The following is a 13,353-nucleotide window of genomic DNA, read 5'->3' on the forward strand; positions in this document are numbered from 1 at the left end:
AAAAAATTGTATGTCGACAGTCCTGCAGAATTTTTTTTTTTCAGCAGAAAAATTCAATGAAAAAGGGGGAGGGTAATCCTCTTTGAGGTCATTCTACCAAACATTTGGTTGGCTACCCCTATATAAGAGGATCGTTTTAATGTGCCAGGCATTTAATTCTGATATCTTTACTATAGAAACACAATTTTATGGTAGGATCGATTAGGGATGTAAGTCAATGGGAAACTCAATGTAAGTGTCTGACCTTAATGTACGAGTCTGACCACAAACAACAACAACAAACAAACAAAATGTGTGACGATTTTGAGGATGATGATGCAGAGAAATATATTTTAGAAAAGAACTGGAAGAAAACTGTCGATGGGATCAATAAGGTTGGCTTCTTACATGGTGCATTTCGGATATAGTCACTTTTAAATATTTTTTTCAATAATATCACTAATTTTCGCGACTCTTTTTCAACGTGATTGATATTGCGCAACACCAGATAGGCAGTTGTAAACTTAATGATCAATGCCAGTTTCTTCATAAAGTATTCTTACAATGTACTGTACAGTATACTCAAAAATATTATTATTCAATTGTATAAGTAATCAATCTAGATGCTACATATGGTGTGCCAGAATAAATAAAAAATTTCATTATCATAAAATAAAAGGAAGTGTACGGCTAGGCAAAAGTTCTAGGCGTACTTTGACACTTTTATCAAGATAGATTATACAACGCTTGTTTGTATTCTTTTTTTTTACAAATAGTGGAGCATCCACACGAGGACAAATGCGTAGACTTGATTAAAATCCTTGTTTAAAGACACAAAATAACATATGCATTTTATACTTCCATATAATTTTGAACAGTGCCATACGGCTAGACAATACAATGCGTCCTGGCTAGTCATACTAAACGACTTGGAAGTATTCCTGCTTATACAAAACTTTGCATACATATGATAACAAGGCAGGATTCATTAAGACCAAGACATTTTGACCTTGATTCTGATTCAGAATTAGTCAAACCAAAGGTAGATTATGACACAGGAACTTGAAATTCTTATCAAATAACCATTATTAATTAACGACAATATCCAAAAATACCCCCTATATAGTATAAATTTCGCTTAGAGGGGATATATTGCCCATACTGGTTTCCTAGCAGTTTCCGTCCTCAAGCAGTTTTCCAGCCTTTTATCATTTCCGTCCAGTACAATCTATTTTACCAGTAAGGCGTCCACATTACTTCATCAGTCAGAGAGACATTTGTTTTCTATGCTAAAGTTTAAAACAGCATTTAAATAGTACAACAATTTATATATGTTTTGAAGTTTTGCCTGTTATTTAAAGTTACATAATGATAAGAGAACTTGCAGCTTTCAAAAATAAGCAACACCTGGGGAATTCTAGTTTGAATATATCCATACACAATAACTAAGACCCCATTCTGGGTACATAAATACCTTGGAAAATATTTTTGCACACAACACCAAAAAGGTTGGGAAGTTCTGTTTGTCTGATAAAACCATCTTAACATTACTTTATGGTACTGAACTATATTCAAAATAAAAAAGGTCCAGAAAACTGCTATGAATTTTTTAATAAAGGTGAAAAAGGTGTTACATTTCAGGCCTTTATTCAAATTAAGAAGTAAAATGGAAGTGCAACATTAAACACATGGCAATGCTGGACAGGTACCTAACTTTGTCCTGTCAAAGTTTTGTACCCCTCCGTAGACTGATTTTTATTTTATTTGTTAAAAAGTGCGATTTGTGGCCGAAAACTACTAGGAAACCAGTACACAAATAAGCACAACATCTCATCTCATCGTGTAGTAGAATTAGTTGGACTAGATTCCAAATATAAGAGATTGAATTCCTGATTGATATTTGTCTCAATCAAACAAAGCACCTGTCTATAAAAAAATGTAAATTGCACCTCTTGTAATTGATTGATGTCAAGTATACATGTATGTGCATGTACTGTATGATAGTGGATTAAATGCTGTATTGCTAGTTGGGAATAGATGTATAGCACATGTTTATTAGTTTAAACAACTCATTTATCCAAGTTATGTCCCTTTGGGAGAGTGGGTCTAAACTTGCAATATACTTGTGCATTGATTATTTACATTTCCAATCTTCCTGCATATAAAGGGATTGGCAGTAACTGGAATGTGAAGATAGATATTTGAAGCAAAATAACTGTAAGGTCACACTTATTCCTCAACCAGTGAAGCTAGAAAGTCACTATATGACCTAATGTATACTTTGTTGGTGTGCCAGGTAAAACCCTACCAAAAATTTAAAAAGGGATCACAAATATCTCCTGCAAATTTGACTTCTTTGCATATTAAATAAATGAAAGCAAATATGTCAATGTTTTTCGACAGGTTTTTTTGTGAGAGTAGTTGCTTTAAAGGAAACAATATATTGTAAATTATTAAATACATGAAAATGATGTTACCAATGATAATAATATATAATTATATTGTGATATTTATAAATCTTCTGACACAATGTTTGAAATTCTACTTTAGAATGTTTATTTTCAGGATGGATATAGAGCTGGTATCGATGTTGGTCAGGAAGAAAGTTTGCAGGAAGGATTTAACACAACATTTAAGGTGTCCTCACAACTACTCTTTTCAGTTGCAGAAATTAGAGGACTTGTGAGGTACGTTTTCGTTCTTAAATTTAATCATTGACATTACTCACCTGCAGCGATTTCTTTTCCAATTTTAAAAACAACCTGTGGCTTTCTGAAGGGGAAAATATAGCACCAGAAATCAGAAAACGGGGGAAATCTGAAATCAAATTCAGACATCTGAGAATGGAATTTACCCACACATTTATTCAGTTCAATTTTACATGCATGGTACAGTACATAGCAGAGGCTATCTTTAGGGACAGGTTTCTGATACATGTCGGATGCTGTTAACTCATGTTACTTGTGAAAAAGTGCACAGGGTATTTAAGGGGAAAATATACTTATTTTGGGCTAGGGGAAACAGCCTTCATTCGGCTGTAAAATGTAGGAATAAAATCACTGACCTGAAAACCAGTAACCTTTCGGACTTTTCTGATAGAGGACGACCATTGTGCATTGTTTTAGACACAAGCATGCTTTTAGACAGGACCATTAAGAACTTCCCTACTTTTCATGTTCACAAATCAATCTTGAATTTATCCTTGACCTTGGCACGGAAGTACTTTCACCTACAGACATCAAACTTCACATGTGCATGCACGTTAATGATCTTTAGGGGTGTCTGTGGCCAAGTGGTTAAGATTGTTGAGGGGCGTCCTTGGCTGAGTGGTTAGAGTCGTTGACTTCGAACCACTTGCCCCTCTCCGCTGTGGGTTCGAATCCCGACAGGGACTTTTAATGTGGGTTTCAAAGCCCTACAGGGAATATGGATTCTTTCATGTGAGGAAGCTAAACAGCTACTCTTGTGTCTGTTCATGCCTGAAATAATGCACAAAAGGGCACCTAAGGTCTTCCTCAACCAGAAGGCACCTGAGGACTTCCTCCACCAGTTAAGCTGGAAAGTCATCATATGACTTATACTGTGTTGGTACAACGTTAAACCCAACCAAAAGACAAAATGATATTATCTGCAATTTCCCTGCTAACCCATTTAAAGGTCATAGGGCCAAAAGTCAAGGTTACAAGAATCAAGGTCCCCCATGGGCATGGCTTTCATTCAAACATAGAGCTTGTTTCATGTTAAGAACATTTTAACAATGCTTTTTTCTCAAGATAGTGCTATTAGTAGCACAAACATAAGATTTTCAATTTATTTCTAGATATTTTTCTGTTTTAAGTGCCAAAATGGCTTATCTATTTGAGACATTCAAATTTTTATGCCCCCACAAAGTGGGAGCATATAGCGTTGCACTTGTCCGTCCATCCATCCGTCCCGAAATCTTGTGAACGCAACTCCTCTTAAACCAGATAGCAGATTTTGCTTAATCTTCCAGGGATGAATAACCTTAATGTGTAGATGGTAGTAAAGGAAGGAATTTTTGCGGCGACCAAATTTAACAGAATTATGGCCCTTTGTTGATTTTTCACTATATACCATATAGAAATTTTGTGAACGCAACTCCTCTTAAACCAGATGGCAGATTTTGCTTAGACTTCCAGGGATGAACAACCTTAATGTGTAAATGGCAGTAAAAGAAAGAATTTTTGCTGCAACCAAATTTAACAGAATTATTGCCCTTTTGTTGATTTTTTCACTATATACCATATAGAAATTTTGTGAACGCAACTCCTCTTAAACCGGATGGCAGATTTTGCTTAAACTTCCAGGGATGAACAACCTTAATGTGTAGATGGTAGTAAAGGAAGGAATTTTTGCTGTGACCAAATTTAATAGAATTATGGCCCTTTGTTGATTTTTTCACTATATACCAGAACACAACTCCTCTTAAACCGGATGGCAGATTTTGCTTTAACTTCCAGGGATGAACAACCTTAATGTGTAGATGGTAGTAAAGGAAGGAAATTTTGCTGCAACCAAATTTAATAGAATTATGGCCCTTTGTTGATTGTTTCACTATATACCATATATATGTTGTCAGTGGGGGCATCCGTGTCTTTTGGACTCAGTTCTAGTATTTTATTAGGATTTTGGACCTCAGCGAAGTTTTCATTTAATATGATTGTGAAATTTTTATCATTTCAGTGGTAAACTGTCATACAATTTATTGAGACAAGGAACTCTGTCATCAGATCAGGAACAACTTCTACAAGCATTACTTGGTGATATTGTCGAGTATGAAACTGAATTATTGACATTTTCTCGCCAACTCTACAGTCAATTACTTCAGGAGGAACGTTCTTGTACAAATGATTCTGAAAATGTTCAGCATGTGGATGATAATTGTAGTGCTGAGAAGGAAAATAATTGTAGATTAACCGATACTTCATCAGCAGTTGATGATGAGCCGGAAAACACTACAGATGACAATATGTTGAAAGAAAAGGTTACTAAAGAATTGAATGAGAAACTTGAAATTTCAGACGATATAAACAAGGCTAATGAATTGCCAGAGGTGAAAATCAGTCAGTTTAAAAAGAGGTTAAAATTGATTTTAATGACTGGAAGTTAAATTTATTATACTGATATATTAAGGAATTTTAACAGACAGTGTTCATTATCAATGTGGTTATATAAATCAATTGTGTTGAACAGAATTATCCCCATGTTAGATCTGTAGACATCAAGAAAAGTTCAAACTATATTATATTTTTACAGATGACAAAAGCAGTGTACTCTTAGTTGATTCAAACTGTGCAGTAGAATTATTTGTGGATCCTAATCAATACAATGTTATGGGTTTATCCTTCATAATTCAGTTGTATGTAACTATATGTATAACTTTTGTTTTGTTATAATAAAATTCTATAAACCTACAATTAGAGCTGTCATTGATAGAGACAATATCGATGTATCGTTGATATTTTTCTGTCTATCAATAATCAATACAAATTTGAAAAAATCGATAATTTTGATTTACTATTTTAATGTCTATAAATTATGAAAATTCACCCAAAACATTATACAGAAGCAGGTGTCCATGTCTAACACTAAGCTGTTGTTACATTATGGACACATTTCATAGCAATGATGACAAAAAATGGTCAGGAAATAAAATCATGCAATGGGCATTTATACAAAAGACAAGGAACAGAACAATCATTTAAACAGGTATGAAAGTGAAGGACGGACAAGTAATTATAGGTAATTATTGATATATAGGTGTATTGTTGATATTTGTCTTCCGATATCGCTATATCGTTGATATGCTTTGCACTGAATCAATGACAGCTCTACCTACAATCTATGTTGATTGACACCAATTCAAAACAACAATATGTTTATCTTATCATATTTTATTGTATAAAATACTTTACACAATTAGTGCCATGTAAATAACAAACATAACTAAAACATGAAGTAAAATCTTTAAAAAGTAAATAAAAATTCAAAATGTTCAATAGGTACGTAGGCTTGTCTTTGAAAGGGAAAATTCAGTACCAATTAACCTTTCTGAGTTAAACACTCACTTCAAGAAGGGAAATTTCGAATAAAAATGCTATACAAAAACATTCAATAGTACAGAGGTTAAACAGTCTGTAATAATCTCTATATAAACATTCAATAGCATAGAGGTTAGCCTCTTTATAAACATTCAATAGCATAGAGGTTAGCCTCTTTATAAACATTCAATAGCATAGAGGTAAGCCTCTTTATAAACATTCAATAGCATAGAGGTTCACCTCTTTATAAACATTCAAAGGCACAGAGGTTTGCCTTTATATAAACATTCAAAGGCATAGAGGTTCGCCTCTTTATAAACATTCAATAGCATAGAGGTTTGCCTCTATAAAAACATTCAAAGGCATAGAGGTCCGCCTCTTTATAAACATTCAATAGCATAGTGGTTTGCCTCTATAAACTTTCAATAACATAGACGTTTGCCTCTATATAAACATTCAAAGGCATAGAGGTTTGCCTCTTTATAAACATTCAATAACATAGAGGTTCGCCTCTATAAACATTCAATAGCATAGAGGTTTGCCTCTATATAAACAATCAATAGCATAGAGGTTCGCCTCTTTATAAACATTCAAAGGCATAGAGGTTCGCCTCTTTATAAACATTCAATAGCATAGAGGTTCGCCTCTTTATAAACATTCAATAGCATAGAGGTTTGCCCCTTTATAAACATTCAATAGCATAGAGGTTTGCCTCTATATAAAAATTTAATAGCAGAGGTTTATAAAACATTCATTAGCATAGAGGTTTAACATCACAAAAGAACATCCCCGTGCTCGGCTGTACTAAAAATTTACCATAAGATACTGAGCTTAAAGTTCACTTGCAATTTGTCTCTCGGCTCAAATCATGAAATAACATTACATCCATTCATATCAAAGACCAACTACAGAATGTACACAGAAGGTGGTACCACTATGAATATAAAGTATGATTAATATCAATACCAAGAATATTTTATCCTAGTAAGATTGCAGTTAATATATGATGAGCAGCTTCAACTTTTCAGCACAATAGACCTTGGATAAAATGTAAAGTGCGTAATATTATCCTTTTTATCAAAAACTAATTGAGCTCAGTTTAAATTTTGTTAAGCTTCAACGTTCAACATTCCATTAGCTGTTTCGAGCTAGACACCTGTGTCCAATATATATCATAATATGGCACAAAATCTTTGCCTCGGGAAAAAATGTTGCTTCGCCGAGGCTTGTACTATCACCAGTTCAGGACCGGATTACTCTGATAGGTACGATACTCTTCGAGGTTGAAAAAGGACAGTTCTGTTTCATTCACTGAAAAATACAAACAAGAGTTGTTAATAAGACAGTATGCTTGACTATTCTTAGTGCTTGATAGTAAAACAAGAACCTGGATAATGTAGAAATTTCAAAAGATTACAATTCTGTCAAAATCCGTTTTAGAGTTATGGGTCTTGGATAAGGTGATGTGCACATCTTGGGATGGTTCTGATTACTCCAGTAAAGTTTGGTTGCAATCCCACCAGTAGTTGGACCTGTGAAGGCCGGACAAGCTTGATGCGGACAGACAACCGGACGGATGGACAGAAAGAGGGCTAAGGCAAAAACAATATGTTAAGTAAACATAGTGAAGCCTTGGCCGCAGGGACAATGTGGCTCTTATTGGTGAACATCTGTACAAAATTATAATTGTAAGCGGAGGTTTCGTTTATTGCATTTTCTACTCAGGTGCCTGTTCATGCCTGAAATAATGCCCGGAGGGGCACCTGAGGTCTTCCTCCACCAGTAAAGCTGGAACGTGGCAATATGACCTATACTGTGTAGATGTGACGTTAAACCCAATCAAACAAACAAACAAATCATGCATTTTCTCTTACCTCCAATCACGTTAAAGTCATGTCCTAACTGTCGCTCCACTACCCTTCACTAAGTAGCGAAGAGTAACGGAGCGAAAACAATGATCTGATTTTAATGGGATTGTCTTACCTCTAAATGAGACCTTCACCTATAAACCATTTCATGTGGGCAACATGGTGGTGAACCAGACATCGAAAATTACTTTCAGTCACTAGTACTGCAGGACGAGTAGCATCAATTTTCTACTCGTCCTGTATTGAATTCGGACAGGTGAAATTTTCGATCTCTGTGAACATAGGTTATGGAATAAAATAAATCATTTGCTAGACATACCTACTCCACATTCCTTCAATGTTTTGTTATCTATCAGCATCAGTTCTTCATCATTTTCTTTATTTATCACAGGATCTGCTGTCTGCAACAAGTATAAGAGAAGTTAAGAATTTCCTGTAATATTTATGTATATAGGAGTCATCCGGTGGTCGGTTGGTCGGTCGGTCCAGCGGTCTGTTGCATTTTCCTAGACCGGAGCATTACTTGAAAACTAATAGTTGGAATTCATTATAACTTCATAAAATGGTCAAGCACATTGAGAGGAAGTGCAGTTCACAAGAACCATAACTCCATCTTGACTAATTACAGAGTTATTGCCCTTTGTTACTTTTCCTTGTCCGGAGCATAACTTGAAAAGAACTGGTTGGAATTCAAAACAACCTCATACAATGGTCTAGCACAATAAGGGGAAGTGCAGTGCACAAGAACCATAACTCCATCTTGACTAATTACAGAGTTATTGCCCTTTGTTACTTTTCCATTGCTTTTTTGTGCGGAGCATAACTTGAAGATAAATGGTTGGAATTCAATATAACTTCATACAATGGTCAAGCACAATAGGAGGAAGTGCAGTGCACAAGAAATATAACTCTGTCCAAAGTAATTATAGAGTTATTGCCCTTTGTTACTTTTCATTGCTTTTTTCTTGTCCAGAGCATAACTTGAAAACTACTAGTTGGAATTCAATACTATTTCATACAATGGTTAAGTATATTGAGAGGAAGTACAGTGCACAGAAACCATAACTCTTTCTTGACTCATTTAAAAGTTTTTGCCCTTTGTTACTTTTTATTGTCCAGTGCATAACTTGAAAATTAATGGTTGGAATTCAATGAAACTTTATACAATGGTGAAGGGCAGTGAGATGAAGTGCAGTGCACAAGAACCATAACTCTATTTGGACTAATCTTCAGTATTTATAGAGTTATTGCCCTTTGTTCCTTTTCCTTGTCTTTCTGGAAAACTTCATCAATGGCCAACCACATTGAACGGAAATGCAACATACAAGATCCACAACTATCTTTAATTGCCCACAACTATAACTCTATTTCAATTCTTTCACAAGGTATTCTGTTACTAGTAACATCCTCTTTTCCAAAGCAGTCTGGGGGGTGTATTAATCACATTTAGTGATAGTTCTAGTTTTTTTATTTTTTCCCCCTTTAGGTTATTTCGAACAAACACTGTAAAGGTCATAAAAATTATGGCAACTTTCCAGCTGAGGGAAAATCAATTAATGTAACTGACTAAACAAGACTATCAATAAATTAATATAATAGCACTGCAGGTAATTAACAATGAAGTATTATGACTGAAATATTGATCTTGAAATTTATTCATGAACTTGCAAGGTAACAAAATCTAAGTGTCAGTTCCGCAGCATATAATAAGAAGTTTTCATTTCAAATTACTTCATATGTGCGTTGTCAAAACATGACCTTGTAAACTTTGGGGGATTCCGTCCTTGCGCGCATGTGCAAAAATACTAACATGTGAGGCCTGTTTTAAAAAGGGTTTTACTCTATGCTCTATATCCTGAACTTCTGGGAAAATGGTCTCTTCAACAATTATAAATGAAAAATAGGTCTAATTTAACAACATTGTATAGTTATAACGGGTTATATTTAATGTTTCCTGCATACCAATTCAATAAGGTGTGTATTTGAACATGGTCCAACATAATTAAATTGTTTATAATTAAAGGAACTCAACTAAGGTTCAAAGGCCTAAAACATAATATTTTAATTTCTTACAAATTAGCTGGGGCACTTAAAACAGAAAGGTATGCAAAAGATAATTAAGAAATATACTAAAAAAAATAAATTGAAAATCATTTTAATGTGATGTTCCTTGACAAATTGCGACGCATTGCAATGCTTTTCAATTTTTGGTATTTTCTTCAATTAGAATAATTATTCTGGAGTATGCGAATGATGTGAAATTTTGAACACAAGTTATTGGTCTGTGCCTACATCAAATCAAACATTAATCTAGAAAAATTATTTCCAGTCCCGTCATCTCGAAAAGCCTCGGTAGAGTCCCTTTTATAATCCTAATCTTTTACTAAATCCTGTTGGAAAAGATTATTTGCCCTACTTTGTAATTACCTATAAATTCAAAATTTATTAAGTTTATAACTGTAACAGAAAGTGATGAAAAAAAATAATACCTTGGCTCCAAAAGGCTGATGGGAAATTTTCATTGTATCTGCAAAACATAGGAAGAATTATGTTAAGTGTTTAAATCAATCTTAATGTTTTCTAGAATTTGAAACAACATCAGATGAACAGAACACATGAGCAGAGACTCATTTGGTGGTTAAGGTAGGGGTCTATCACAGGGTTTGTGCTCTACTGAGGTCACAATTATATTTTTTTTAATATTATACTTAAACATTAGTATATGTAAATGCTCAGTTTTGAAGGAAATTTTTTTCCTTATCATCAAGCTGAAATAATTATAAACATTTAAAAAAAATAAATGTTTTGTATTTTAAATTATATAGATACATGAAATGAATCCCTTCTTTTGTTGTTGTGGAAAAAACCCTTGTGTGCCTTGAGGCACAAACTGGCACCTGAGCAGAACCATCAAGGTTTTGTTTTGCAAGGTAGCTGGATAGCTTCCTCACATGAAATAATCTTAAATCCCTGTCAGGATTTGAACCCGTGACAGGGGCAAGTGGTATGATGCCAATGACCTCAACTACTTGGCCTTGAGACCCCTATGAAGTGAGTCGAAACAGCATTTGTTTGTATTCAATTAAAAGCTAGAAGAAATAGCTAGAATTGTTGTCACAGCAACTTACCATAATTATGAGTCTTGACTGGGGGTGGAAGACCAGCATGTGTTTTCAGTTCTAAATGTAAAAAAATTTTATAGTGTGCACTAAAAAGTCTTACAACAAATAATACATGACTGTATAGTTAGGTAATTTATAGAAAAATGCATTATCTATTATTGACAGCTTCTTTCTCATGCAATTTTGAACTGAGTGCTTCTAAGTTCACTGTTGTAAGCACTTACAACTATTTTTAACTATTACATTGTTTTCACGTAATTATATTAACATCTATGATGTTTTTGTATTCCTTTACATATTCATGTAAAAACCAAAGGTTGTATTAAAAATAGTATTATTAATATAATATATAGATAGATATATACAATGTATAGAATATAGCATTAATACTGACTTTGAATCTACCAATGGGAACAGTAGGTTATGAAAGCTCTACTGTTGTAAACTTGCCAACTTGTAATGAAACTTATCTTATCTTAGTGCAGACCAAGGTTAGGCTGTGTGATCATGGTCTACACTGTTTGCAATTCAGCACTTTTTAAAAACAAAAATCCTTGAAAGAATGAATAAGATTGAAAGACAATTCTGAGATAATAAGCCTGTTAAGGCTGCCAACAATACAGATCCAGCCTCACTTATAATGTACAAGTGCAGTATGCCACTCTGCATGTTATCTCAAAGAATCATAATTGTAATCATTACCTGTCTTCACATACTGTTTGAAGTCAGATACTATCTGATCTAGATTAACATCATGGTACACAACATGCTTGATGATACGATGCTCAAATGATCTAATAAGACGAACGGTAAGTGTCACTTGACTACTTTCACCTGCCATTGCAATAACTTCATTCACATTAAGATGGTTCTTAATTAGACACATCTAAAGCAAACTGAAATAAAATAAAAGTTAAACCAATAAAAGAAGAGGAAATAAATGTTATGTATATTATTACAATTTACAGACTTCCCAAAAGTTAAAAAAAGTGTCAGACATTTGGTCTGACAAACCATGAAAATCTGTCAGACCGAAACGAAATCTGTCAGACCGAATGAAATTAATCAATATAAAAAAAACAACTTGTGTTTGTATTTCTAATTTTATTTTTTCGCCGTAAAAATCGGCACAGTCTGTATAGTCCAACTAATTGTACTGCGCAATGAGATATAGTGCTATTTTCGTGTCTGGGCAATATCTCGCCTCGTTAAAGCGAGATTCTGCCCCAGAACGAAAATATCTCAGAATCAAGCTTTGGCACGTCAATATATTTTGACTAGTTCTTAACCATGACATATACAGTGTAAGAAATTAGGATTTGAATCCACTAGGCTGGTCGGACTACCAGATTGAAATATTCGCTAGCCCAACAGGCATTTCACTAGCACAATTCATTTGTTCAAAACAGTTGTTTATATTGCCTCTGAAAATACAGTAGCCTGGTCGGGCTTGTTACTGTGAAAAGTTGGTAGCCCGAGGAAAAATTTAGTAGTCAGGGGCTATAGGACTACTGCTAATTTAGAACACTGCATATATAAAATATATAATGTATGAGGGGGATGATGCCGACCCTCTCATACCTTTTATGCCAAATTATGGGGTAAATACACAGGGTTATACAGCAGGAAACTACCAAACTTCACTTGTAATACACCTGGGGAGAATTATTATATTACCTTGTGGATGCGCCATTCACTTAAAAGGCACTTCACTACCAAATTTATTTCATACAAGCCTGTTTGGAAGCATTATTTTTTCAAAATTCGAACATTGCAGCAGAAGTAAAGTTTTATTGCATAAATACATTGACTTAATTATTAAATTGTTACAATGATTGCGGAACTTACTTTCAGTGTCTATTGTAGGAGGGGGGATGGGGGATTATCTCATATTTTTGAGAATTTCCCCTTATTTTTTCAGAGGAAGGGGGAAAATTTTACTAAGAGAAAGAAGGAAAAAGATCAACAAATGAAATAAATTCTCACTTTTTTATAAAAAAAATCCCCAATTGTTTCGAACACTTGAATAGACTCTGATTTTGGGTTTTTCAATGATCTTGCCCAGGTGAAAATTATCACAATTTTGCTCGCGAAAACTGATGACATTTAGCTGCAACTTTAAAATTTAAGCATGACACCCCATTACAAAAGAAACAGTCGATAAAAAAATCATTCTTATATCAAAATCAAATATTATACCTTACATTATTCTCTCCAGTCAATATATATTTCTAAAAAAATTGTAAAAGCCGATTGCTGGCAGTTTTTGGATACAGCCGAAATATTATTAAACGAAATAATTTAATATTCATGTTTATTTTA

The 13,353-nt window shown here is 34.0% G+C and overlaps 2 protein-coding genes across 3 annotated transcripts; one reads left to right on the forward strand and one right to left on the reverse strand.

The window, feature by feature from the left end:
* Positions 1-230: 230 nt before the first annotated feature.
* LOC132745292 (protein YAE1 homolog) lies at positions 231-5,417 on the forward strand. Of its 2 annotated transcripts, none has more exons than XM_060734175.1 (3): positions 231-374; positions 2,545-2,666; positions 4,684-5,417. In XM_060734175.1, the coding sequence occupies exons 1-3, from the start codon at positions 249-251 to the stop codon at positions 5,108-5,110; spliced, it is 675 nt and encodes a 224-aa protein (XP_060590158.1). In that variant the 5' UTR covers positions 231-248; the 3' UTR covers positions 5,111-5,417. The 2 variants fall into 2 exon arrangements, with proteins under 2 accessions (XP_060590158.1, XP_060590159.1); XM_060734176.1 differs by lacking the exon at positions 231-374 and adding an exon at positions 478-545.
* Positions 5,418-5,870: 453 nt separating this feature from the next.
* LOC132745293 (UPF0538 protein C2orf76 homolog) lies at positions 5,871-13,307 on the reverse strand. Its single transcript, XM_060734177.1, has 6 exons — positions 13,231-13,307; positions 11,734-11,927; positions 11,038-11,088; positions 10,399-10,436; positions 8,229-8,310; positions 5,871-7,352 (listed from the first exon to the last, which is right to left on the reverse strand). Exons 2-6 carry the CDS (start codon positions 11,915-11,917, stop codon positions 7,276-7,278), a joined length of 432 nt encoding a protein of 143 aa, XP_060590160.1. The 5' UTR covers positions 11,918-11,927; positions 13,231-13,307; the 3' UTR covers positions 5,871-7,275.
* Between the last annotated feature and the right edge of the window lie 46 nt (positions 13,308-13,353).

Source organism: Ruditapes philippinarum, unplaced genomic scaffold (assembly GCF_026571515.1).
Source record: "Ruditapes philippinarum isolate M1 unplaced genomic scaffold, ASM2657151v2 ctg448_1_1_1_1, whole genome shotgun sequence".
NCBI classification, from domain to species: domain Eukaryota; kingdom Metazoa; phylum Mollusca; class Bivalvia; order Venerida; family Veneridae; genus Ruditapes; species Ruditapes philippinarum.